We start from the raw sequence: 26,987 nt of genomic DNA, 5'->3' as shown, positions 1-26,987 counted from the left end.
TATTTCCGGAAAAAACAAACTATGACTAATAAAAAACGCAGTATAGAAATTGAGATTTCCTCAGGTGTTGTCCTCCCACAACACCGCGCAGCCAAAAAGGCAGTAAAGCTCATAACTGAGTCATAACTCTGAAATTCTGATTGTGCTCATATACCTATCCTGCAATCTGCGCGGCGCGCGCCTGGCAGCCTCGCACCTCTGGCGCCCTCTAGTGCCCGCTCCACGACAAGGAAGGATGGAACGCCGGCGCTGGCCCCGCCCACCCGTGACATCAGCCCCGCTCCCACCACTGCGAAGTGAGGCTCCAGCCCCTGCCTTTGAAGTGGGCTGCGCGAGGAGTGGAATGCGCCCCCGCTCCCCTCGCGCTCACTGCAGGCTCGGACACTGCACGCGCGCGCACCGGAGCTCCCCTCGGCTTTTATACCTCCTGGTTTCTTGTTTTTTGGGGTTCACTTGGATTTGTGCACCGAGGCGCTCTCCACATTGGATTATTGCTCTGGCTGCTTTATAGCGGGACTTCTTTGCCTCTTTGTACTCGGCAGGTAAGTGTCTCCATTTTAAAAACACATGATTTCCTCAGAACCTCTCATTTGTGATTTATTTTTTGTCCGAACTGCTGAGTGGAAGTGCACAAGCAGAGGTTTTTTTTCAAGTAAGTGTTGCAGGACAGACTGGATGCCTTGGAAGCTCAGCCCTGGACGTGGCAGAATATTGTGGGCGAGCAGGGGCCGGGTAGAGAGGGCAGCCCCTGCCCGCCTGGTCTAAACTTGGGCTGCGCTGAATGTGTGGCACGCACGCTGCCAGAGTTGTTTCTGCAGCTGTGACGGGGAATCAAGGACCCCTCGGACCCCGCCGCCCCCTCTGGAGAGGAGGACCCCGCCTGGCGCCAGTGCTGCACGGGGCAAGTGTGCAGCTACCCCTCGGCTGCCCCAGTGCACTGCCCCTGCTGTTCATGCCCACATCCCGGAGGTACCAGAGCTGGATGGGCTCGTGTGAGCAGGACTGCCTCAGGCAGCACGGTGTGCAGTGGGAGGCGCTGGCTGCTCGAGGAATCCCAGTGTTCCAGTGCACTGCCACTGATGTGTATTGCCACCACCTCCCACCACAGCACCAGAGCTGGATGCCTGCCTGGGCACAGGGGGCCGGTGTCGGCAGCATTGCCTCCTGCAGCACGGTTTGCACCGGTTGTCCGTGCAGCACTGCACTCAATGTGCCTCCCTGTGAGCGAAAACCAGACATCACTGTACTCACTAGGTCTGTACGAGGTACGACTTGGAGGCAGCAGGAGGGCAGAGCAGTCCGCACTGCACGCACTGTGTCTGCCAGAAGAAACACGGAGGTGGAAGGAACACGGCCCAGCGCTGCGCGCACTGCATCACTAATAGCATGAGGCAGCAGGAACGCAAGGCGCACAGCACTGCACTCACTGCGTCTCTCTGAGGGGAAACTCTGGAACACTAAACAGCCCAGCACTGCAGTCCGGGTCTATAAGAAGCAAACACTGAACAGCCCCCACTGCACTCTGACTCTATATGCGAGGTAAACAGAGCATCTCTGCACTCTGCCTCTCTCAGTGAGGTAAACCTGAAACACTTTACAGCCCAGCACTGCACTCTGTCTCTCTATGTGAGGTTAACACAGAGCAGCCCAACACTGCACTATGTGTGGCAAACCCCGAAACACTGAACAGCCCAGCACTGCACTCTGTGTCTCTATATGTGAGGTAAACACAGAGCAGCCCAGCACTGCATTATGTGTCTCTGTGAGGCAACCCCTGAAACACTGAATAGCCCAGCACTGCACTCTGTGAGCTAAACACAAAGCAGACCAGCACTGCATTTTGTCTCTCTACGTGAGGTAAACACAGCGCAGCCCAGTACTGCATTCTCTGTCTCTGTGAAGCAAACCCTGAAACACTGAACAGCCCAGCACTGCACTGTCTCTCTATGTGAGGTAAACACAGAGCATCCCAGCCCTGTAAAAGGCCAGGAGGCAGCAGCCCTGCAGCCAGGCCTGTCCATTATTTCTGGCCACAAAAAGATATGTTAGAATTGTCCCCGATTCCAGGGCAAAAGAGCATGCACTGTCCTGTTGCATTTGTGAGACAGTGCATTAGCCCGAATGTTTCCTTTCCAAGGGGGCTTTCGCCACCAGTGCAAGGCTGCCCCGAACCCTCGGTTCCCCCAGAGCCCTGCCGTCATCTGAACGGTCAGGCGTGCACGGCGGGCAGCTGCAGATTTCTACGGCGCAAACCCTAGACAGCCCTTGATCTTTGATTCCAGAGTTGAGGAGGACTCCATTTTGTTCCGCTGTCCAAGTGGTGCGGCGCAGCTCTGAAGGGGCCGCTTTGTGGAGGGTCTGACCCCGCGGAATGTGCAGCCAGACGAGTGTACTTGAATGGAAAGTGCACGGACAGTGACCCTCTGACGGCGGGCACTGGCTCCAGTTAGAAATGGGTTCTAGTAGACCCGGTTCTAGCCGATGGCTTTTCTGCTGCTAATTTAATGCACCCAAGGCACTTTTGTGGACTTCATTGCCTTCAGGGTACTGGCTAGTAATTTATAATTGTGTGAAATAACCCATATGACACGCTTGGACCTGCGGAGTCTTTCCACAGCTCCTTGTGGGTATGTGGCCCCCACCCCATTTCCTACCATAGCAGTTTCTTATTTCAGTAAAACTCCTCTTGTTTCTTGAGGAGTAGCAGCGAGCCCCACACATCAGGGGCCCGGTAACCACAATTCTGGAATAGGAGGGGGTGCCTTGAGCCACCTCTGCATCACTCCGTGTTTTTTTCTTCTTGTACACTGGGCTCTTTCGGTGCCCAAATGCTCGGATGGGGTGCCCCATGTCCCCCTGCACTGGCGATTGACCAGTGCCTAATGATTGTTCCCCCCCACCCCATCCCCCACATAAGATGGCCCCCGAGCCCCACATATCTCACTTGTATTCACTGGCCCTGGGCTGAATGGGGGCCACTTGACATGTTGGGGCCCATTGACATTTTGCGCCCCCCTCCAGGGGCTGCAGTAGAATGTGTTACGCCCCTGGCACTGCGCTGTCTCAGAGACTTCGTGCACTGGCCCTGCCTCTGTGCCCTCGTGCAGTGGAGCTATCTCGGCGCCCTTATGCTCTGCGCCTTATGTACTGAGACTGGCCTCGGTGCCCTCGAGCACTAACTAGCTCTGCACACATACCCCGATGCCTCCTCGGTGCCCGTGTGCGAGCGCTGCCTCGGAGCCCTCATACACCGCGGCTGCCCCGCTGCCCCCCGTGAACTTGCCCTTGTGCCCTAGCGTTGCCTCAAAGCATACACTTGGTGCCCCCATGTACTTCCACAGCCTCGGTGCCCTCGCGCACCGGGCCTTCCTCAGTGCCCTCACACCCCGGGGCTGCCCGGCTTCCAGGCTCCAGCCGAGCAGATTAGCGCAGCCCAGCGCCCCGGCCGCAGCTCGCATTACTGACCCTAAGCCTATTAATGCACAGACGTGTAAGACGCGCCTTTGCGGGCAGATGGGAACAAATGTGCTCTAACTGGATTTCATGCGATCCCTTCCACCGTCTGCGACTCGCGGGCGGCAGCGAACAACAATTATGTTGAGGTGTGATCGAAAGAAAACTGTTGGTGATATGAAAAATGCCTTGTGTTTACGCCCGAGGCACTTTGGGGCTCCCGGGTTTGGGGTATACAAAGGAAAGAAAAGCATTTTCACTTTTTAATTTAAACAATTCGTCCTCCTCCAAAATGCACCCGTTTAGTTTCCTGGATAACCCCGCCCAACACTCCAATATTAAGTCACACCACCCCCAAGCAAGCCCCGAGCCCCCATTTGCTGCGCTGTATTTGAGAGACACTTTGTCATCGCTGATCTCTGCGACCGAGAGAGAGGGCGAGAGGCCCGTTGGGTTGTAATCACGGCGCTGTCAGCCCCTTAACGGGCTATTCATTATCAGTGGGCCGGCCCCGCTCTGTATCGCAGCGGCCGACCAGACACAAAGTCCAATTATTCTCCGCATCCATTGCCCGGGGGCGCGCGGCACAAATGAACATCTCTGTCCCCCGGGACAGGCTCGACAATTATTAGTTTAGTGCGAGGATGAAAAATGGCTCAATGTGAAATGGACAGGTACAGGAGAATTAATTTGTCACATCCCGTTAAAGCAGATGTCGTTTAATGACTAGACTGCGGACCTGTACACCGGAAGGCCTGCTTTAGAATCCCGGCGCCCTGCTTGACCGGTGTGTGGTCTTGGGTAGACTAGACTGCCTATGCCCATGTCACAACTAGCCAGTTCTAAACGGGGAGCACTTAGATGTATCGAATATGCATCCAGTGGGCTACACAGCACACCCTCCTTAACGTGTGACGTCTTTTGACACAGTATTAAAGGAGCGTAGTTTTTTATATTTAAAAAAAAAAGTTATAAGAAATTTGCTAGAATGTCCCAATCAAGTTCATGTTTTGTTAGAAATAATTATATACCCATACGGGAAACAAAAAGTATCATTTTTCCACCCAAAGAAATGTGTAGCTACGTCACAAGTCAATGAAGAGGAAATGAAAGAAAAGTTGTCGATGGTGAAAGTGCCTCATGCATTGAAAGTGCTCATAAATATTAATTAGGTGACGTAGCCATTACTCTACTAAACGCGCGGGTCTGCAACATGCATTTAATGTTTGTCGATTTGTCAGGCCAGACCATTGTGTGTATCCGTGGCTTGGTCGGTGGCGACGTCCTAATGAATGGCACGGTTAATGAAATCAGCTCGACAGGCGAGGTCTGACACAATCAGTCAAGAAGGGAACTTATGTTTTTCTCCCGTGACCTCCACAGATCTCCACGGGAGGCTCCGTTGTAATTAAAAGAGTGAAGGCCGAGCAGCACACATCTGACTGCTGGCTCCAGAAGGCGGGCTGCTTGCAGAGAGCATTACCCCCCGGCGGGCAGAGGGACTGCAGTAAAAAAGTCACAGCTGCCATATGAAAGGATCCATTTTTAAACCCCAAACAGGGGTCCCTGTTCAGCAGCTCGTCCGAGAATCGCAAAGTAACAAGTTATAAAAAATGTAAAAACAGCAGAGTCTTTCCATCAAATGAAGGTGCTTCTAAAGCTAATTATGTCTAGTGCTTTCTAAAGAAACACCTCATACTGGAAAGGCCAGGTCAACTTGACACCGTATAGATTTTTTGTGTGCATTGTACCAAGATTAACATTAGGGACTTATTTGTAAATAGGTAATTGCTACCGCAGTGTTGTTTAAAAGAGCTTTAGATTTTGAAATTTAGTGTTATGCTAATATAATGATACTAAGTGTAGGAATACTAAAGGGTTACCGGCTCAGTGAAAGCAGTATTTCCAAAGTTTAGCACACTTTTCGTAGAAAAATAGTGCATACTTTATCTGAGGAGCTAAGCTTGAAACTGTCAATATTATAATAAACTTTAGGGAATTCACCGAGTTTTTTCGCCCCGAACCATTATGGATTATTTGACAGTGAGAACACTGTAAAATAGATAAGCAGGTACAAATATGAAATAGCTTCCAGGGCAGTGTTCCCCTGTCCATGGCAGTTGTGTGGAAAGTTAAACGCCCTTCAGAGCAGGTATTAAAAGCAGACATTGCAGCCTCGGGCCTTCCACCGGAGGTGACTTGAGAGTCTCTTAATCCCTTGGTAGCAGTTACTGAACACGAGGGCCCGGCGAGGATTAACCACGAGGGGCAGAGTAAGAAATGTTTAGTGTCCTGGCCTGAGGTGAAGTGTCAGGAATGCGCCTGGGCCCTGGCCTCAGGTGATACAACCACTCAGGGTGCACGGGGGCGCACTCAAGGCCTGGGCGCTCCCTCGGGAGGCTTAGGCCTCAGCCAGGTTTAGGGCAGGGGTCAGGAGGACTCGGGGAGGTGCGTCCTCTCCTGGGGCCTGCAGCCTCTGACGGCCTGGGCCTCACGCGAGCGTCGAGGCCTCAGCCACCTGCAGGGCGCAGATATGTGCAGCTCTTCCGGGGTCTTGCGTTACAGACAGCTAGAGAAGGTACCCTAACGGACGGCCTGGGCGCACACCGAGGGCCCCAGGCCTCAGCCGTCTGCAGATGGTGGCTCAGGCCCCGGGAACGAGCGAGCTGTCCCCGGCATTCCTGCACGGCAGGCGTCGGACCGTGGCGGTCACCTGCCACCCAGGTGCTGCGGCCCCAGACCGAGCGAGCCGAGGTGGCCGGAAGTGTCAGGAAGGCACCGAGGCCTTTGTGGGCACTGCTGCCTGTCCTGGAGGCAGGCGGCCCGCACGGGGTGGGCACACAATGGCGCTCTGTGCAGTCACCCCGGCAACTCCAGGCAGCTCCCCCAGGTCTCAAATCAGCGAGCACGGAGAATGGAGGCGGGGAAGAGGGTGGCATATTTGATGAAAATACAGATTCGCTCTTGAAGTCTCCGTCGCCTTTACATTTAATGCAATGCCTTTCCGTGTGAGTTAAACAACGGGTTGAGGCATGAAAGCATCCAAGGGTTCCTAAGCCTTAGGTTTGCAATTATCTTTCATTCAGTTTTTTTGCTTTGGACTGGGGACACGGTTCCTTTCCTCGCACTGAAAGCAATCTCAGCAGCCAGATGCAGTGGGTTCAAGGGAAATAGAAGTAACGCTTTTCAAAGACCTACTTTCTTCGACTGTTTGTTTTAAGGATGCTCCAACTTAACAAGTAAAAGGGAGTGAAGAGGTGCCAAATTCTATGTTGACTTCCCTGTAAAGGAACTGGTGACTTAGAGAGTCTGATGATGTTCAGCATCGGTATTTGAGCCACGTGGTTCTCAATCCACAACTGGAAAGCCACAAGCTATCGATCACTCCAGCTGGGAAGCAAATTTCTGTATGGGCATACTGCACCTGACTGCAGATGCCACTAGGGTCATTCTGCCAGTCTTTGATGCGGCTATTAATTAAAAACCTTTTGGTTTCTAATCCCGGATTCAGCATTTGACCAGCACTGTGTGATTTTGAGCAATTTAATGTGTGCGTCTGTTATTACCAGCTTAAAATTGAAGCATGTTGTATACCAGCAACAAGGGCCTTGATGTACTTCAAGCAATAAGGGCCACTTGGTGCTATTCCCATCTTTAACTCATTCACACGTTTAGTTCTTGGAAAAAGCAACCATGCTGTTTGAGAAAGTTCACTCATCCCTGACAACTACGAACTAAAAGGAGAATACCACTTACATTATTGTTATGATGGTGCTTACAATTAGTTACTTTCTATGTTGCTTTAGGGTGTTGTGTTGTTCTATGTTGCTTTAGGGTGACTTTTAGCTCCTGGTGAGATGAGGTTCAGTAAACAAAATATTACAGAGCTTTCATAGACGTCCTACAATTCTAAGTGCTGTTGGCCAAGACTAGCTGAAGGTGTCATGCATTGCCATAACACCAAGACTAGCTGAAGGTGTCATGCATTGCCATGAAACCAAGACTAGCTGAAGGTGTCATGCATTGCCATGAAACCAAGACTAGCTGAAGGTGTCATGCATTGCCATGAAACCAAGACTAGCTGAAGGCGTCATGCATTGCCATGAAACCAAGACTAGCTGAAGGTGTCATGCATTGCCATGAAACCAAGACTAGCTGAAGGTGTCATGCATTGCCATAACACCAAGACTAGCTGAAGGTGTCATGCATTGCCATGAAACCAAGACTAGCTGAAGGTGTCATGCATTGCCATGAAACCAAGACTAGCTGAAGGTGTCATGCATTGCCATGAAACCAAGACTAGCTGAAGGCGTCATGCATTGCCATGAAACCAAGACTAGCTGAAGGTGTCATGCATTGCCATGAAACCAAGACTAGCTGAAGGTGTCATGCATTGCCATGAAACCAAGACTAGCTGAAGGTGTCATAGAAGGCTTAAAACTAAGACTAGCTGAAGGTGCCCTGCATTGCCATAAAACCAAGACTAGCTGAAGGGGTCATGCATGGCCATAGAACCAAGACTAGCTGAAGGTGTCATAGAAGGCTTAAAACTAAGACTAGCTGAAGGTGCCATGCATTGCCATAAAACCAAGACTAGCTGAAGGTGCCATGCATTGCCATAGAACCAAGACTAGCTGAAGGTGTCTTGCATTGCCATAAAACCAAGACTAGCTGAAGGTGTCTTGCATTGCCATAAAACCAAGACTAGCTGCAGGTGTCATAGAAGGCTTAAAACGAAGACTAGCTGAAGGTGTCAGCATGGTCATAAAACCAAGACTAGCTGAAAGTGTCATAGAAGGCTTAAAACCAAGACTAGCTGAAGGTGTCATAGAAGGCTTAAAACCAAGACTAGCTGAAGGTGTCAGCATGGTCATAAAACCAAGACTAGCTGAAGGTGTCATAGAAGGCTTAAAACGAAGACTAGCTGAAGGTGTCAGCATGGCCATATAACCAAGACTAGCTGAAGGGGTCATAGAAGGCTTAAAACTAAGACTAGCTGAAGGTGTCAGCATGGGTGTAAAATCAAAACTAGGTGAAGGTGTCAGCATGGCTATAACATCAATATTAGATCGAGGCATCATAATGACTATAACAAAGGCTAGCATAAGGTGTCATGCTGTTTTTGTGTCCCAATTTACACTGACCATGTTTAGCTGGGATAAGAGTGACTGTGGATTGGCTGCAGTTTTAAAAGTAGGTTTTTATGATGATAACCAATCACAGACAATAGAATGCATACAACAAATGTCTTGTTTTGAACTAATTTAACAGTGGCTAATACACAATCAAACTGACAAAAAAAACAAAATGCCATAGCCACTTCCTCAGCGGTCGGTGTTGCATTACCACCTGTTACGTTTAGGCTGCTCCAGCCCTAAAAAAACACTCCACAACACCTGTACAATTATCAGAAAACACAAAGCTACAGCAAACTTTCAGTGCTAATCCCACCTACCTGCCCATGCGAGAGAGGCCTTAAAGAGCAATGGAAAACCCCTTAACTCGCATATTGAGCGAATACCTGATAGCACATCACATATTCCAAAATTAACGCCCTAGCTGTCCACCTATAACCACGTTTCATCAACTGACCAGCAAAAACATTTCGCTCACTCGGCTCCAGATATACAATAGCAAATGTCATATTGGAATACCACCACAATGTCATTTATTTCTTTTTTTTCTGATTTCTGTTTGATGTTCTTGTGCATAATTTCAAACTACACATTACCAGCAATCTCACTTCTTGCTGCTGTGCAACTGAACCACAACAGTGTTTACAATTTAGAACACGTGACACGCTCGTGACTGTTACGTTCCTTCCTTAACATCCTCAAAAATCCGATGCTGGACAATAGCAGGGTCCCCCGGGAGCAGAAGGCCGCAGAGCGGGTGTTTGATGGCACGGGGGGCTGGTTTCGGGGTCTTCCAGTGGGCCCCTGTCCTTACATCCTGCAAGGTCAGCAGCAGTGACCCGACAACAGGGCTGAGCGAACGGGAGCCTGTCTGGACCAAGCAGCGGGAATCGCCCCTTTTCTGTGTCAGCAGGATCACTGCGCGCTTTCGAATGTAGAAACACATTGTGACCCCTGACCCCGCAGATAAAAGGCAGGGCACAACACACGCTGCTACCAGCAGATCTGAAGGAACCGATGGAACATAACCACATGGGTTGCAGTGCGAAGCCAGTGGGATAGAGGGCGGAATACACCTTACCAATGTTGTCCTTTTCTTAATCTGTACCCATTTGATTTTCACACAGATGAAACGGCCAAAACGCATTCTCTCTGTTTAATAAGAGTGCAGGGTGATTAGCCTAATCAAATACAAATAAAACTGACTGTTGTGTATTTTGCAGTCAGTACACCCCGTCAAACTAGGAATCAAACCCCTATTAAGAGAACTACACAAAAGTCGTAGGCGGTGAACGGTTGGCCTCATAAATGTATTGCTGTATGTTTTCATATACACTTGATGAATGACTTTAACAAGCCTTGAGATGCGGTTTATGTTACTGCACGGATTGACCCCCCTTTTCACAGATGTTTCTGTCCTACGACTTTTCAGTCATATTTTTTACTGTAAATTGTTAACATATTTGGGACTAGGGTTTGTTTATGTTTAAATACATTAGAACTTTATCAACTTATAATTGGGACTAGGGTTTGTTTATGTTTAAATACATTAGAACTTTATCAACTTATAATCATTCTCGTTTGAGCCCATTACAACAACCCCCCCCCAACCACCCCTCGTCAAGTGTGTATGTCTTCAGGTGTGCCAGTGTTAATTCGTGCCTGGTTTCGGGGAGGGGGCATCAGCCCTTATTTTTCATCACCAGACTTTGACCCAAAGCAAGAGGAAGTAACACAGCACCATAGAAGCAGAAAGGAGTAATTAAAAAGAAAAAATAACATTTAAGAGTGAAATAAAAAAAACACAGGTCGTGTGGGTGGTGATGGAAGAAGCATGAGTTGAAATTGTTAATAGGCAACTCTAGTAAAAAAAAATAATAATTGCGCCCATGCACTTTTTGTTTTCATAGATTAGGCACTATTACTGCCCCTTAGCCACCCAAGAATTCGAAGGTCCGGGAGGGCTCTATTTGCTATTCCCTTGTGTGGAGTACAGGGCGGGCCGGAGCTCAGGGCACCACCAGAGCTCCAGAGGATGAATGGCCAGGATGGAGAAAAGTCTTCGAGTTTAACTCCAAAATCTTCAGTGGCTACTTATTTCGGGCCCAAAGATAGTTATTATCCAAATAATCACATCTCGTCGCAAGACCACCAGCTTTAATGACCAATGTGAACAGCCCCGCCCTTATGTATCAAACAAGCTGAGGCTTTCGTCGATGGAAACACCACTGCCTTTTAAAAACACAGTGCCACTTAAGATAAATACAGCGCCGTTTCAAATGTCCCCCATGCTCTCAAGGAGAACTGCCCATTCATTACTCTCGGCTCTCCCCATAAAGTACAGCGAGACAAGGCATTCCTCAGAAAAGGGGGCAGCCGAGTGCTTTAATTTCCACTTCTTCCGGAGCAGCCCGCTGTTAAAAAAGCAACGAGCAGGAAACCCAGATATTTACTGGTAGCCTCGCCGAAGTTGCATATCTTGGGTTTCAGCCAACAACTCGAAAGCATTTATTATTTACCATTCTGGGCCCTTAAAACATTTTGATTTGCGAAACAGATGCTCGGCCCGCTGGATGCTGTGTAATTACAGAGAGAGCTGCAAACTGTAGCTTGTGCATTCCGTTAATTTCAGGGTCAAAGGCTTCCATTTCAGCCAGACACTGGCACCGTGTGACTGGCGAGCACGTGACCAGGTGACCTCCGGCCCCAGACACAACATGCCGTCTGGCAGCGAGACGTCTAAGAAATAACCCGAGATTATCTGCGCGGAGAGGGCAGTGTAAACGTGACAGCATGTTTTATTCTAAGACTACCTCTGGAGACAGACCTGTGTAAATGAGCGAACATGTTTCCTTCGACATTCCGGAGGCCAAGCATGTGTCGAAAATAGCCTTGGGTTGGCCTGTAAATCTGCTAGCAGAGTAGGGTTGCTGAGGGGATTAGGCTGCATTTCTGCTAGATGAGTGTTTGGTTGGTGGAGGGGGTAAATTGTATTCTTCTCGCAGAGTAGGTTTGCTGAGTGGAGGTAATTAGGCTGCATTTCTGCCAGATGGGTCTGTTTGGCTGGTGGTGGGGGTCAGCTGCGTTCTGCTAGCAGAGTTGGTTTGGTTGGTGGAGGGGGGTAGGCTGTAGTCTGCTATCAGAGTTGGTTTGCTCAGTGGAGGGGTCAGTAGTCCAAAGAGGCTTGCAGGGACATCCATGAGACAGGAAGAAGTTGTTACTTGCACTATGACGAGTACAGGGAGGACATGGCGGGCAGGACACAGCAGAATGCCAAGGTTTGCGACTATCTAGACGCAACGTGGACCATCTTTCAATGAACACTTTGCAAGTTATGCATATCCTTTAAAGTTGACTCTGATGAATATCTTGCTTGAAAATGCAGTGAGCACTCAAGTGCATGAACTGACAAGTACTCCTGCTAAATGAAGTAAATAATGGCTTTATACAAAGACACAGTTTCACGTAGAAAAGTTAGTCCAACCTACAGTGACAGGCATGGCAGCAACTTTTCATATGGCACCCATCCAGTGGCTGTGCAACGTCTACCCTCAGTAGTACATTTTACATAAAATTGGCATAAATTGAATGTGGTCAGTGAAGCCTGCTAGCTCAGCGTTATCTTTTCATTATGTCTCACCTAAGTAAGGTAGGTGATCATAAAGTCCTCTGTATATGGTTAGGACAGCCTTACAGAAATTCAATTCAAGCGCAGAATGAACACTACAGACTTAACACACTCTACTACTAATACATTAAACAGTGTGCATGCCATCACATCATTGTAGCCAATTAACAGACACTGGTGGAAGGCATGCTCCAGAAGCATATGATAGACAGTCAATGGGCCTCACCGAAATTTCATCCACTGCCTTGTAGCGCTGTTGCATGAGAGGCAGAAATACCAGGGGCAGAACACTACAGAGTACAGCAGACAAGGATGGCAGAATGACTAGATACTAGGACTAGTCGAGGGGCTCGGCGTATGGGAACAGGGTGGCTCATGGGGGTGCGAGTCACAGGGCCAACTGGATTGGGCAACACAGGGGCAGGGCTACAAGAACAGCGGTGTAAAAATATGGAGGAATGGACAAGGAAATGCAAAGGTGGTAGAAACAGCTCCATGGAGAGGAGTGTTGGATGGATCCTGGTAAAGGCGGGATTGACAGCTGATAAAGGTTTTCAGAAGAGGATATCCAGTATTCTAATCTGGTGAAAAAGGGAGGCCTCTGTTGGCAGTCTAGTGAGAGTGTTTAGTGCTTCTGAGTCAAATCTAACAATATATAAAATGATAAATACTATAAAACGAATAGCGAAGAGATCAAAAGAATCAGCTGGTAGAGGTCTGTTGCATAGGTCAAGAGAAACAAGAGCTGGTAGAAGGGTGAATGAGATACCACATATAATTCGACCACCTCAGCACAGGCCTCTTGATGCATATGTAGTGTATATCGGCCCACAAATGTCATTATGAACCAGAACCAGACTGGAAAGGCAATATAGTGTGTATTATGTTAATGGAACTTGCATTGCACTAATCATGTCATGAGACACAATAACATTTACACATACTGGGTATTCTGCTTGTCATCAGGCAGTGACCTCTGGCACAGTCACGCTGGTACCATGATTTAGTAAAAAAAAAAAAAAGAGAAAGTTTCCCATGAGTAGGACGCAAGTGTAGTGTGCAAAACATGAAAGGTGTAAGCTACATTCCTGCCAAGGTTGTAAACAGTAATGTAAAGCCATCAATCACGGTTAGAGTGTCATTTCCTCACAACACGTCAGTGCTTGCTCTTGCTATTTGTTCATGAAGCACTTTTCTTTTCACAGGAACTGAAAAGCCTAAAGGTGACTGACGAGATATCCGAGAGAGAGAGAAACGTGCTTCCTCTTCCCAGAAGGAAAGCATCCGCCTCCTGCCCTGCAGCTCCCTCCCGCCGCGAGGAGGCCTCTTCAACTTTAATGCCGGCATTTTGTGCAGGTGCACGAGAAGTGCCAAACTAATGATGCTTTCCAGCAGGCCCTCCGTTATTATCAGGATGTAACACTGCTCAAAACATCTACCCGCGGCCGCAGAATCCTTCTATTCGAGAGCCTCCTGGAGCGGCCTTCCTCGCTGGAGCCTCCACGCCATGACCGGTGTCCCTGAGGTGGAGCCGCTGGCCCTCGCTCGCGCCACGCACGCTGCGTCACGCCGCGCCACGCGCTCCGGCCTGGAATAATTGCTCGTCGGCCATTACTGTTGAGGCAGTTTAACCGCACAAAGGGAGTCGAGCTGAAGAAAAGGAGCTCTTGTGTGCTACCAGGAAGCAGGGAGATTTATTTTCCACGGGGCTGCCTGGTGTGCTCGTCGACCATGATACACCTTTGGTGGAATGCTGACGGGAGTACCTGGGAGTAGGCTTGAGGCGCGTGACGCAGACCAAGGCCGCAGGAGTACTACCACCACACCTGGGGGAGCGGCGAATGCTACATGGACTGAAGTACATCGCTGGAGCCCCTCAGGTCAAGCCCTGCGCAACACCCATCTATGTGCATTGGGGGACAGACTGCCAGCACGCAGCCGCTTGCCCACCGCCTTTTCATCGGGTAAGCCGAATATTGATGTATCTGTCTCTGCTCATGCTTGAGAAAGTAAAGTGTGATTCGTAATCAGGCCTGTGAAAGGAAAGGCCAGAGTGCCAGTGCCTAATTGGCGTTTAAAATGTCGTTATAGCAATTAAAATGGGAACTGAAATGTGTTGTTGTCACACTTTTAAGTAATCTTAATTACACCAGCTGGGTATTTGCATACAGACGAGAAGGGACCACGTCGTTCTGTTCTGCTTCATGTGTACGTACAGGAAGTAGTCATGCGGAAGAACACTCAACCTGTTATCAGCATTTTGCTTGGTATAGTAAATATTAAAATATTCAGTTAGGCTTGAAATGATGCATAAAGTCAACTGCAACACCCACTACCACTTTTTTTGAGTAGCTAAGGTTAGTTATTAAAACATGTACAAATTTGCAGTTCAGAAATGAAACTTCAATCCAATTAACTCACAGGTGACTCCAGGGTGACTAAGTTTGTGTCCATCCTGGAATTCCACAACTACATTTAATCACATTATTTCACTTATGGACCTTATTCATAAGGTTAACCACCTTACTGCAGGTCTCTGGGACACCATTATTTCAGTTCCAGGCTTTCGTTTGAATGCCTCAGGCTTTCGTTTGAATGCCTCATGCATTCTGGGATTTCAGTTGAATCCGTTGTACTAAAGCGCCTGATGGTATATATATTTAAGAGGAAAGCACTGCACTGTAAAGAGCGTCATACAGCATGAAGTAAGGGGGTCAATCTTTTTAGTGCTGTAGCTTGAGGACACATTAAAGGAACCTCATGTGTAAACCCTTTGCCAATGAGCTTCTCAATGTTTTTTTTTGTCTACCCAATAATATGATGCACTTATACAGATGAGTATCCAAATTAGGTACCTTTCCTCTTCAGTATACTTTCTCAATTTCTACTGCACTTTTGTTCAAATGCTGACAGTTTTGTCTTTCAACAACCTTTAAAATGACACCCATAATACAGATGTTTTTCTCCATTTTCTTTTAGACCGCAAGAGTCCAGCAAAGCATCTTCTATACAAAGAAACCTCAACACCAGAGACCATGATTGGTGCAACGTGGAGCTTTTTGCTAACATGGACAAAGATATGGTTCTTCCTTGAGATGGCACCTCAGTATGCCAGTGCCAAACCTTGCCCCTCAGTGTGCCGATGTGATGCAGGGTTTATTTATTGCAATGATCGAGACTTAACATCCATTCCAGTGGGAATACCAGATGATGCTACCACCCTTTACCTTCAAAACAATCATATTAACAATGCTGGGATTCCTTCAGATCTCAAAAGGCTAGAAAAGGTGGAGCGAATTTTCTTATACCATAACAGTTTAGATGAATTCCCCATCAATCTTCCAAGGCACCTCAAAGAACTACATTTGCAGGAGAACAATATCAGGACCATCACATATGATTCACTTTCTCAGATTCCATGGCTAGACGAACTTCATCTTGATGATAATTCAGTTTCTGCTGTAAGCATCGAAGATGGAGCTTTCCGGGATAATATCTTTCTTCGACTTCTGTTCCTCTCTCGAAATCACCTGAGCACTATTCCATGGGGCTTGCCCAAGACTATTGAAGAGCTACGCTTGGATGATAACCGTATTTCCATAATTTCCGAGCCTTCCCTCCAAGACCTAACAAGCCTGCGGCGTCTAGTTTTAGATGGAAATTTGTTGAACAACCAAGGCCTTGGTGAAAATGTATTCATCAATCTTATTAATTTGACAGAGCTCTCTTTGGTCCGAAACTCTCTTTCATCGCCACCTGTGAATTTGCCAGGCACAAGCCTGAGAATGCTTTACCTTCAAGATAATCACATGAACAGAGTCCCAGCAAATGCCTTTGCTGACCTGAGACAACTATACAAACTTGATATGTCAAACAATAACATCACAGTGTTGCCTCAAGGTATCTTTGATGATTTGGATAATTTAACCCAGTTGTTTCTTCGGAACAACCCTTGGTATTGCGGATGCAAGATGAAATGGGTGCGAGACTGGCTGCAGTCACTGCCTTCCAAAGTCAATGTACGTGGGCTAATGTGCCAAGCACCAGAACGGGTGCGAGGAATGACCATAAAGGATCTCAACACAGAACTCTTTGAATGTAAAGACACTGATTTTACTGAGACCATTCAAATCACCACTGCAATGTCCAACACATTGTATCCAGCGCAAGCTCAGTGGCCAGATTCAGCAACCAAACAGCCAGAGATCAGGAATCCTGACCTGAATAAAATCTTCAGAACCACTGCTACTCCAATACGAAAAACTATCACAATTAATGTGAAATCTGTAACAACTGACACTGTTCACATTTCTTGGAAAGTTGCACTACCAATGACCGCGCTAAGACTGAGTTGGCTTAAGATGGGTCACAGCCCCGCCTTTGGATCTATAACTGAAACAATTGTTACAGGCGACCGGACTGAGTACCTACTAACCGCTCTTGAGCCAGAATCTCCATACCGAATTTGTATGGTTCCCATGGAAACCAGTAACATCTATTTATCAGATGAAACCCCAGTGTGCATTGAGACTGAAACAGTGCCTCTTAAAATGTACAATCCTACCACAACCCTAAACCGAGAGCAGGAGAAAGAACCTTACAAAAACTCCAGTTTGCCTCTGGCTGCCATCATTGGGGGAGCCGTGGCACTCGTAGCGATTGCACTGCTGGCTCTAGTGTGCTGGTATGTTCACAGAAATGGCTCTCTGTTTTCAAGGAACTGTGCATACAGCAAGGGCCGTCGGAGAAAAGATGACTATGCAGAAGCTGGTACAAAAAAGGATAACTCCATTCTGGAAATCAGAGAGACTTCTTTTCAGATGATACCAATAAACAATGACCCAATCACAAAAGAGGACTTTGTGATACATACAATCTTCCCGCCAAATGGGATGAGTCTTTATAAAAACAATCACAGTGAAAGCAGTAGCAACAGAAGCTACAGAGACAGTGGCATCCCAGATTCAGACCATTCACATTCATGATACTGAAAACTGAGACTTTTTGTAAGATTTAACAAAAAAGTGACTTAAGAACACTGTTTTACAGCAAAACACTGGAAAAGACTGAGAAAGCAATGTATTGTACATTTGCCATATAATTTATATTTAAGAACTTTTTATTAAAAGTTTCAAATTTCAGGGTACTGCTGCGGTTGAAGTAGCGGAGAGACCTGACCACAATTCTATATTTTAGTATTTTTTAGTAATTTGTACTGTATTTTCCTTGCTAATATTGAAGTTACGGATCATTTAACTTTTTGTGTTCTACTGAGTAAGATGACTTGTTGACTGTGAAAGTGAATTTTCTTGCTGTGTTGAACAATCAGGACTTGGCATTCATTGGAGACCCTTGTAGTATAAGCACAGGCTATTTTTCACTTTGGTATTAAACAGTGTTATTCCACAAGGACTGGAAGCAAAATACAGTGGCAAGAATTCACACAGGAAATGTTTTGGGTCCATTATGTACATCAACTTTTGCTCAATGAACAAATTCTGTAAAGTAATGGGCAGAAACGTTTGTAAATTATTTATAGTTTTGTTAGTATTTCCACCCTCCCCACGAATGCTCTCATTGGTCCAACAGTTCATAGTTGCCTGAAACAACTGCTTGGCTTAGCTTAAAGTTATTCTAAAAAAATCTAGTCTAACACAGAAAGATGCTCTTCACTTACTGAAGAGATACACAAACATAAGCTCTCAATTTACAAGATTTACTAGCCCATGAATCATTGTAGCCAAAGAAAAAGTTATCATCAAATGTTTAAAAAAAGCTATTTGATATTCTGAAAAGTATTAGATGTGAATCATGTGCCCTAATAGAGTTGGAAACAATCTCTCTTGGTAAATTTCACTCCTAACCATTAATCTCGTGGCAGCCGGCACCTTGTTTAAAACAACATCAGTGCACCATGCTTTTCACTATTACTTGTGAGGTGTTTTATAGTCAAATACATGGGCCACAACTTTGTTGCCATAATTTCCTCCCAATCCCTCCAACTGAAAACCAAAGTGCAGCGTTCGCCCTTTGGCCAGTCTTGTATGTGCCTTTATCCAACGCTACTTGTATTCAGCTTTTCAAATCTGTGACAATTTTTTCATACACAATTGAAAAATATCGGTCTTAATGCTGAATAAAACCTAAAAGTGAATGAATTCAACATTTGTTGTTGCTGGCTGCTTATGTTCTTGGAAAAGTATAATTGCTTACAAAACACTCCCCGTGAATGTACTACTTTTAAATTGCATATTACTAATATTTTGTTTTTATTCAGTCCTGCTCTGGCTGTTATTGCGGGGTGCCATTCAGTATGTGTAGTGCCAGGCAGCTAGCTAGCAAAATATAAACATATCCTTGTCATTTGAGATACGCAAGAATTTTGAAGATTTTTTAAGTAGGAACAGATTTTCCGTGTGTGTGTCCTTAAAATATGATTCTGTTAATCAAAAAGTAACTGATAATGATATAATTCCTTTGATGCAATTGAAAGATGTATCCGAGATGTAAAATTGAGCTTGTTGTTTCAAGTACTCAACTTTACTTTGGCACAACAGTTACAGAAATCATTGATTCATCTATAATGGGCAAACCTGATAAAACAGTTGGCCCCATTCAATTTTGGAATTGCTTCCCAGCACAGGAAAACATGAAACGCACAGCTGGCCATGCCAGAACTGTAGATTTTGAACAATATGCTACATAGTTTAACAAAGCTGTGTACTTCCAAAGACAGAATCAAAAAAGAAACAGAAACTCTGTGGTTGTGCATGAAAGAAGCAGCCACCTGCTGCTGATTTCCAACATTGGTATGGTTGAAAACATGACAAACCTTTAAAGCGTTCAGGGCTGTCCTCAACAAATAGGCAGAGTTAAACCTAGAAGGTAATTTGATTGCTACTGCCCTTTCTCAGACTGCAAAGAACCGAAATGAAAACACCAATCTGTCTCAGATACTTGCGCATACAACACGTCAAACTTTACAAGTGAAGCAGTATAAGCAGCCATTTTCCCAGCTTGATCCAGCATGTTACTTTTCCAAGCCAGACAACAACAGTCTGCTCTTTTCGGCTAATTTGACGACATTCTGGAGTTTGGGTTCCATATTGTTTAGCCAAAATAGCATATAAATCAGTTACTGAGAAGTTCAAGTATAAAGATGCCAGGTTGCTGGCTTGCGCTGTAGGTTGTGAAGTTCACATGTGAAATGTAAACACGGAAATGTCCTGCAGGGATTTGCTTTTTTTCAAAAACCTTAAAGACTCGGCTGCGAGTGAGGAACATGTAGTTCACTGCCATGAAAGGAGTTAGATGTGACTCAGTACATAATAGGGCCTCTTCTTGCTTAAATGAATTACTGAAGGACAATAACTCCCAGTGTGGATGACATGAAGCATTGCAGCGTGAAGGTGAGCAGGGTTAAACCAAGCTTGCTTTGCATTGCTCTCTAAAATATAAAAATAGTTTTTTGATTAGAATAATAAAAAAACATTTGTTTCAGTAAGATAAAACAACAATTCCTTTGCAAAATGTATCCTCCACCATAGGGAGAGTATCGTAGAGAAAATTCAGTTGGCAGGTTATCTCTAAAAATTGGAAAAGTTTCAGTTACCTCCAATCTATAGGTCTGGCCCACATCGTCTTTAAAGAAATAAGGTCTTTTTGCTTCATGTTTTTGTACATTTATAAAAGGGAAGTCAATAATGGCCTGTATCACCAATAAACATAAGTGCCCGCTGGCCACTCTAGCCTATTGTGGATTCATGTATCAAGCAAGTATTAAACGTGAATATATGGTGTTGGTTGGGCGAACCTGAAATTATCTGCATCTTGAGTACCTATCTGATGAAGGGCAACACTTAAGAGCATAGACAGCCCATTATGAATTTGTTTTTGCCACCAAGATGTGATCTCCAGCACAAAAATACACAGTACGGTAGTAAAGCATGAGGAGACAGATCCCTAGGTAATGAGACAGACCTTCATGTTGAGACAAACTTCTTAATTTGTGTAGCATCTACTTAAATTTACCACTGCGTTTATCTTCCCACTGTAAAGGACACGCTCTTTCAACTTGTGTTCTTTCAGTGTGAATGTCCTTTCTATAAGCATCCATAAGAACTGTTCAGAAGGTAACCCCTGCCATGCTTTACTGTGGTGACTGCCTGCTGCGCATGAGCAATGCTAAATTTGGGTCACTACTGCACAAGATGTTTATGCTGGGTTGCTGTTTATGAGAAGGTGCACATTCAGACATCATAACTTCCCTGTGTTAGTTGTGGTACCTTAGACCAGCCCTAGCATTTTAGCCAACAGCACTTTGCGAGCTAAAATCTTAATTAAATCCCTTTGTTATAATTTTAACAGCAGACTACAAGTACCACAAATCAAGTGTTGTTTACTAAAAAGCCGGAAGAATTTAAAGGTGACAAACAACACAACATTAAACAACACAACATTGTGTGGTAGCTTTATGAACAACATGCCAAGAAATGTAATGCCTTACCACAGCATTCGAGTACTATATAGGTTTCTAAATTGCATTATCTATTGCATTGCTCTCACACGGAAAATTCCTCTGTATTGTGTGCTAACCGTATGTTTGATATTTTGTTCGTAATGGGCATGCATACATTCTCTCAAATGCTATGCACATTTAAAGTGATTGTCTGGCATTTATTAAGAGACCTCTGAAACCTATATTAGCCTCAAGTGCTAACATCTGGTTGGTGTACTCTTGGGGGCATTTGTTTTTAAAACGGGCCCCCCTCTCTCTCTAGTTCATGTATTCTCGAACCTAGTCCAGTCTTTGAGGCCCTCTCCTTGTGGTTTCACCTAGAGCACCTTCTTAATTAGTGACTTGACATAAGTGATGTTCGAATATCCCTTAAAAAAAGGAGCTTCTTCAGTTGCACCACGTAGGCCACTCCTATAGACTTAATTAATGTTCTAGTTATTGTGTTTCTCTTTGTTTTTAGGTCTGGGTCAAACAGACCTATTGCTTACAGTATACATAGAGGGGGCTTTGGGTCTGTCACTTTCAATCACCAACTTTCTTCGACCATCCTCGTTCAGAAACTGACTTGAGTTTATTCAATCACTTGTTGGCTTATCCTTGGGCAGTATTCATCTCTCACCTAAAGATATTGGCTGTTTGAGTGTCTCCCGCCTCGAATGCCTGCATTCAACTGCATGAAGGACTATTTTACAAGTTTAAGCCCCTCTGTCTGCTTCTGCTCTCTCCCTTCAAGGTATCTCGCTCCAATGTGCTAATTCCGCATGTGTTGCCTCATTACACCCAGATCAACTGGCATTGGCAGTGCTCTTTTAGATTCTGAAGGCTCTTTTTAATATATTTCGTGTTAGTCCCTGCTTTGCCATTTGTAACTGCGTGGTGTGGTCTAAAACAATGTGTTTGTTCAGTGTCGCCTTCCAGCTCTGTGGGCCTGTGTTGACTACTTTAAGTGCACATCCCTTATGATTAATAAATCACAGAACGTTTATTGGTCCAGCATAGTAAAAACATGCCATAGCCTATGGTCTTGCTGGCCACGATCACAGATGGATATGGTTGTGTTGGACTTTCATTTGATGATTCGCACATTTAGTGTTTGGTTTGGCACTAATAAGTGCTGTTTTAGTCAGAAGACCGCCATTTTATGAAGTTGCTTTCGCTTGGTTGCTTTACGGTCGATCCAGATTTCTGCAGAAATTGTGGCAAAGTACTGTTAAGGATCTTCAAGGGGAGGTTACCCTTATCTGGGTCTAAAGGTGCAAGGTGATGCTCATAGCAAATACGCACAAAGTCAGACACTAAGCTATTCAAATATTTCATAATTTAAAACAGAACATTTAAGGATACCGCCTAGGTAACACCAAGGTTTTTATGACGCCACCCGTTGATTGACAAGTCATCTAGCATGCATCGGACATGCGGATAAATGTCCACCGTTCACTGCCTAATTTGTGGCCAGGGCCGGCTCTAGGGCAGTGCGACTGATGCAGCTGCACCTGGTGCCAACATATGTTCCTGCTTGAAAAAGATCGAGTTTTGACTCATCATAAAGTAGCGCAGAGGGTTAGTATGCCTGCTTCAAAGGATGTGTTCCAAATAAACGTACTGTATTTTATGTGGATCACTCAGTAGGTTACTGCTTTTGTCACAGAGATCCTTTTGAGTTCGTAAGCTACAACCGTGATATAGCTCATTGAGCTATGAACTGTCATCAAAGAGCTGCATGGCATAGGTTAGAACGTTATCTTTTTCCCCCAGTCTTTCATTATCCTAATGTTGCTAAAAAAGTGTTCATTTGGGGAGAAACTTATTCTTATTAGTAAATTCAATCACTGTGGCACATGAGTTTGTGCGTCTCCAGACCAAATACTCTTAAAATATTCTGCAAACTAATATCGGTGACATGCGAATCCTACACCTTGTAATGCTTATCGTCCTATGTAACATTTCCCATGGACTGATTTACACACGTATGTTTAATTGGCTCTGTATAATGTGTGTGATGTAACGTGCTCTGACACCCTACACTGGTCTGAGAAGCGCTATAAAACAAGTGAAATGTATCGGAGATAGGCTATGGAGAGACGAGGGGCATTGGTGGAGGGTGGTAGTGAGGGAATTCGTGGAAAATGAGGTTTTGGGGGGAGGGGCGCTAAGATAGATTGCCGCTATGGGCGCCATCAGCACTAGAGCCGGCCTGTTAGTTGCCCTTATTTAATGACGAGCATATTGTACTGGAAACGTTATGCGCTGTTCTTTAATAATTAGCTACACAGAACTCAGTTTAAAATATATGTATTCTTGCATGCCATCATAGATGCAGAAACATCTTCCCTGCATGTAAACTGGTACCGGTTTGCCCAAAGACATTCAGTCCAACATCTGCTGTATCATACTTTTTTTTCTTCAGACACACAATCCCTAAGCTGGTTATCGACCAATATAATAATGTCCCAGTCAGCAAATCGAAATACTTGTCCACCTCCTGACCAATAAATGTTTTCCCCTTCTTGTAAAACCCCACACAGGCTTGGATTTACAGTGCTTAATTTGATCTGGTGCTTTCCAGTGCTCAGTACCAGCACTTAATTGGTTTCCGATGCTCGGCACCAACACCTAATTGTCAACACCATATTTAGAACAGTCTACCACAAGGTGGCGCTGCTCATCTAATTTAGAGATGAGCAGAACAACGGTTGTTTAGGAATACAATTTACATTAAAATTGCAAAGACCTACCTCGCCTGCCATTCCTTTAGCTTTGGGGACCTGGAATAATCTGAACTGTCACATTTACATGCGAAAGAGATGATTACTAGTTGTTTTGGCAGCAATGCCAAGGGCGATGGGTGGTGCCAGCTGCAGTCAGAGCCCTGGCATTTAATATTTTACAGGTTAAGCACTGGATTTACCTAACTTTTTCTAGGGTTCTTCTAAGACTTTAACACATTTCAGTGCATTGCTGTGTGGATTCTCTAATATCTTAACTCTGTCACTTGCGTATAGCTGTACAATCACTCTTGCCATGTATCTGCCCAGGAACAAGTTGACTGAAGAAATCGACAATTTCGGTCTATTAGATCCCTTTTTGGTAAACAGAACTGGCTATGTGACATATACACACCCTGGACCCAGAAGAGCTTTAAATTGCATGCATGAAATCCTTCCTTAGGAATATAAAACAGTCTGAGCATTTCCAGAAAAACATACTGGTAACTTGTTACTATTTTACTTCAACGTGGTTTTAGTTTCCTCTGCTTATGCCCGCCGTATTACCTAGGTATATTGTGGTGTAGGTTTCGTTTATTCCCACCGCCTATGCAGACATTTCTATGGGCCCTCACTAACTAGTACAACTATTTTAATTCTGTGACTTCTAGTGGTGTCCACTCATGGAGGCCTTGATTGCCTGCATTGATGTGGTGCTCACTGTAATCATGTGCTTTATCTCAACTGATGACTGTAGTTTAGTTTAGTGTTGTAGTATTGACTCTTCCTTTGTAGTTTTGCTGTTCACTGTGAACTTCATAGGTTACGATAGCTAATGCTTTTTAATATCTTTTTTTCTTTCTCCGCTAATATTAATTATATTATTGCATCTATCATCAACTGTGGTGCACATGCATTTTTATACTGCCCTATGAATATTCCAATACATGTGTTTACTGGTATGAATGGGGCGAACGATTTTCTTAAAATGCATAGGAGTCCAACTATTTTTGTGAGCAATGTAGGAGGGTTTCTTTCATCTTCAGTTCTATTTGCCATAATATGCTGCTTCAGTCTGTCAGCATTAGTAGCCCAAGCACTTCATTTTCCGGAGTACTGTGTTCTGAGAGCATCGTCTTACTATTGTAAAATGGTGGCTGACCCGTTATGGGCGTTGAGACTCAGTACTGGGGTTGTCACAAGTGGGCCAAAGGAGGAATTATGCCACAGGCCCATGGTGCTTCAGTAAAAACTATTTGTAGATGTTTACATTAAAGCAAGCATGCCATCTTCATAAAGATAGAGGCAGCTTGCATAGCTATACCTTTAGATGGTTACAGAAGTCAAGATTTTCTTTCCCTGGAGCATATGGTTTGTAATACCCAGAAAGGAAAGCTTTTGGCACCTGGCAAAAACTGAAGAACTCTCCAGATGGGAGCCAATCAAATCTGCTCGCTTTCACCAACTGTCCAGAGTACATGAGAGATCCCTTATTGAACCCATTCAGTCAGTAAGGCCAATGAAGGAAATCCTGAACCATACCAGTGCTACTGATCTGCTTAGATTGCAAAAGCATTTTGTCTGCGTTCAATTGTGCATGTGTGAACCCTCACTTTTCACATGTGAATCAGCCGGGCTTGAACTGCAGCTAAAAACTACCAGTGGCTTGGTATCAATAGCCCTGGTAACTACAATAAACACCTACACATTGGTTTCAGGCCTGGAGGGAGGAGAAGAATCTTAGAGGACGACCGGGATCTGGAGAGACACGCACCTGAATCAGGGAAAGTGGTGGTAGTCTTGACAGCACTTCCAGGATCACTGACCACCAGTGGTATTTTGTTTCCTTTCATAGCCCAAGTGGATGAAGGCAGTAGCTGTTTGCATTATCTTTACATTTCAGCATGCGTTTGATGTGTAGCCAGAATGCTCCTGCCCTGGCGATGGGGAGAGGGAGGAATGCAACATGTGACCGCTCTTGCACCATCATGAGATGCATTCAAAGATCACAATGCTCATTGTTACTTTCCTTGGGAGGAACCATCAGTGCTATAATAGACTGTACTTCCCCCCAGCTTAAACCCGGCGCAAGATGACAACATCTTGGTGATAGTCTGAAGGTCTAACCAGTCCAAGGGGGGCAACGGAACTTATGCTGGAAAATAAAAAACCCTTTACCAGGAGTTTCTGTCTTAGGCCCCCCCTCCCCAAAAAATTACTGGAGCTGAGATGTATGAAACAGAATGATGCAGTTCCATAGGGTATGACGTTAATGCATTTTTTGTATAATGGCTTTCTGGCATCGGCTGTTTTGGGGTAAGTCAAGCAGGCTTCATATGCGCAGGCTACACATAAAACTTCAAATACTGCTTACCGTTTTCTTTAACCCCTTCGATGCTGATGACGGAGCGGTTCCGTCATCAGCATCGGTTGGGCTGTGCTGATGACGGAACCGCTCCGTCATCAGTACAGCCCTCGGGGGGAGCGCTGTCGCTCCCCCCCTGGGGGTCCGATCGTGGTTGTTTTAGGGGGGGTGGCAGCGGAAGACTTCGCGCTGCTCCCCCCGACCCCCCCCGCACTTCCTGGTGACATCAGCGCGCTGTCGCGCACGCCGACGTCATCAGGAAGTGCTGGACGCGCTGGAAGCCATTTCTTTCCAGCGCGTCCAGCTGCAAGGTAGGTTTTTTGGTCTCCGGTGGGGCGGGGGGCCATTTCTCGGTGCCTTGAGGCATCGGGGGGGAGGAAACACTGTTTCCTCTCCCCTGATGTCCCAATGCAGGGCATTCCTGGTTCAGGATCGCGCACAGCGTCGCGATCCTGCACCAGTAATGCCCCCACTAGACACCAGGGATGTTTTTCTTTGGAAAGGAAGCGACCCCTTGGGCAAGGGTCGCTTCCAGGGGCGAATTTTATGTTTTCAGACTTTTCTGCCCCCCCCTGGGTCGACATCGGTCGCTTTAGCGAGCGATCTCGACCCAGGGGGGGGCAGAAAAGCCCACTAGACACCAGGGATTGTTTTTGTTTGAAAAGGAAGCGACCCCTTGGGCAAGGGTCGCTTCCAGGGGCACATTTTTTATAATTCAGACTTTTCTGCCCCCCCTGGGTCAACATCGCTCGTTTTAGCGAGCAATCTCGACCCAGGGGGGGCAGAAAAGCCCACTAGACACCAGGGATTTATTTATAATTGTAAAGGAAGCGACCCCTTGGGGAAGGGTCGCTTCCTAGTGGCCCATAAATTTTTTTAGACTTGTCTGCCCCCCCTGGGGGCAGATCACCCATTTTTCGGGCCACATCTGGACCCAGGGGGGGTAGAAAAGCCCACTAGACACCAGGGATTTTAGTATATTTATAAAGGAAGCGACCCCTTAGGCTGATGATGAAGACACTTTGAGTGCTGATGAAGCTACTTTTGGTGTGGATGATGTGCCTGTGGTTGGGGAGGACATTGCTGTGTTTACGGTTTTGGAGGACATGGTTGTGCCTGTGGTTGCGGAGGACAGTGATGTGCCAATTGTGCGGCAAGAGACATCTGGGCTGCAGCCTGGGGC

The 26,987-nt window shown here is 45.8% G+C and overlaps 2 protein-coding genes across 5 annotated transcripts in view; one reads left to right on the top strand and one right to left on the bottom strand.

Moving 5' to 3' along the window:
• The window catches only part of MACROD2 (mono-ADP ribosylhydrolase 2), a 1,869,528-nt gene that overhangs the window by 993,537 nt on the left and 849,004 nt on the right, over positions 1-26,987 (bottom strand). The gene's annotated exons all lie outside the window — the stretch shown is intronic.
• On the top strand, positions 369-18,379 carry FLRT3 (fibronectin leucine rich transmembrane protein 3). The gene is made up of 3 exons (XM_078649575.1): positions 369-542; positions 13,422-14,180; positions 15,196-18,379. Exons 2-3 carry the CDS (start codon positions 13,967-13,969, stop codon positions 17,199-17,201), a joined length of 2,220 nt encoding a protein of 739 aa, XP_078505701.1. The 5' UTR covers positions 369-542; positions 13,422-13,966; the 3' UTR covers positions 17,202-18,379.

This window comes from Lissotriton helveticus, chromosome 6 (genome assembly GCF_964261635.1).
Source record: "Lissotriton helveticus chromosome 6, aLisHel1.1, whole genome shotgun sequence".
NCBI lineage: Eukaryota > Metazoa > Chordata > Amphibia > Caudata > Salamandridae > Lissotriton > Lissotriton helveticus.
The sequence above is the reverse complement of the archived record's forward strand: the minus strand, read 5'-3'. Positions and strand labels throughout refer to the sequence as shown.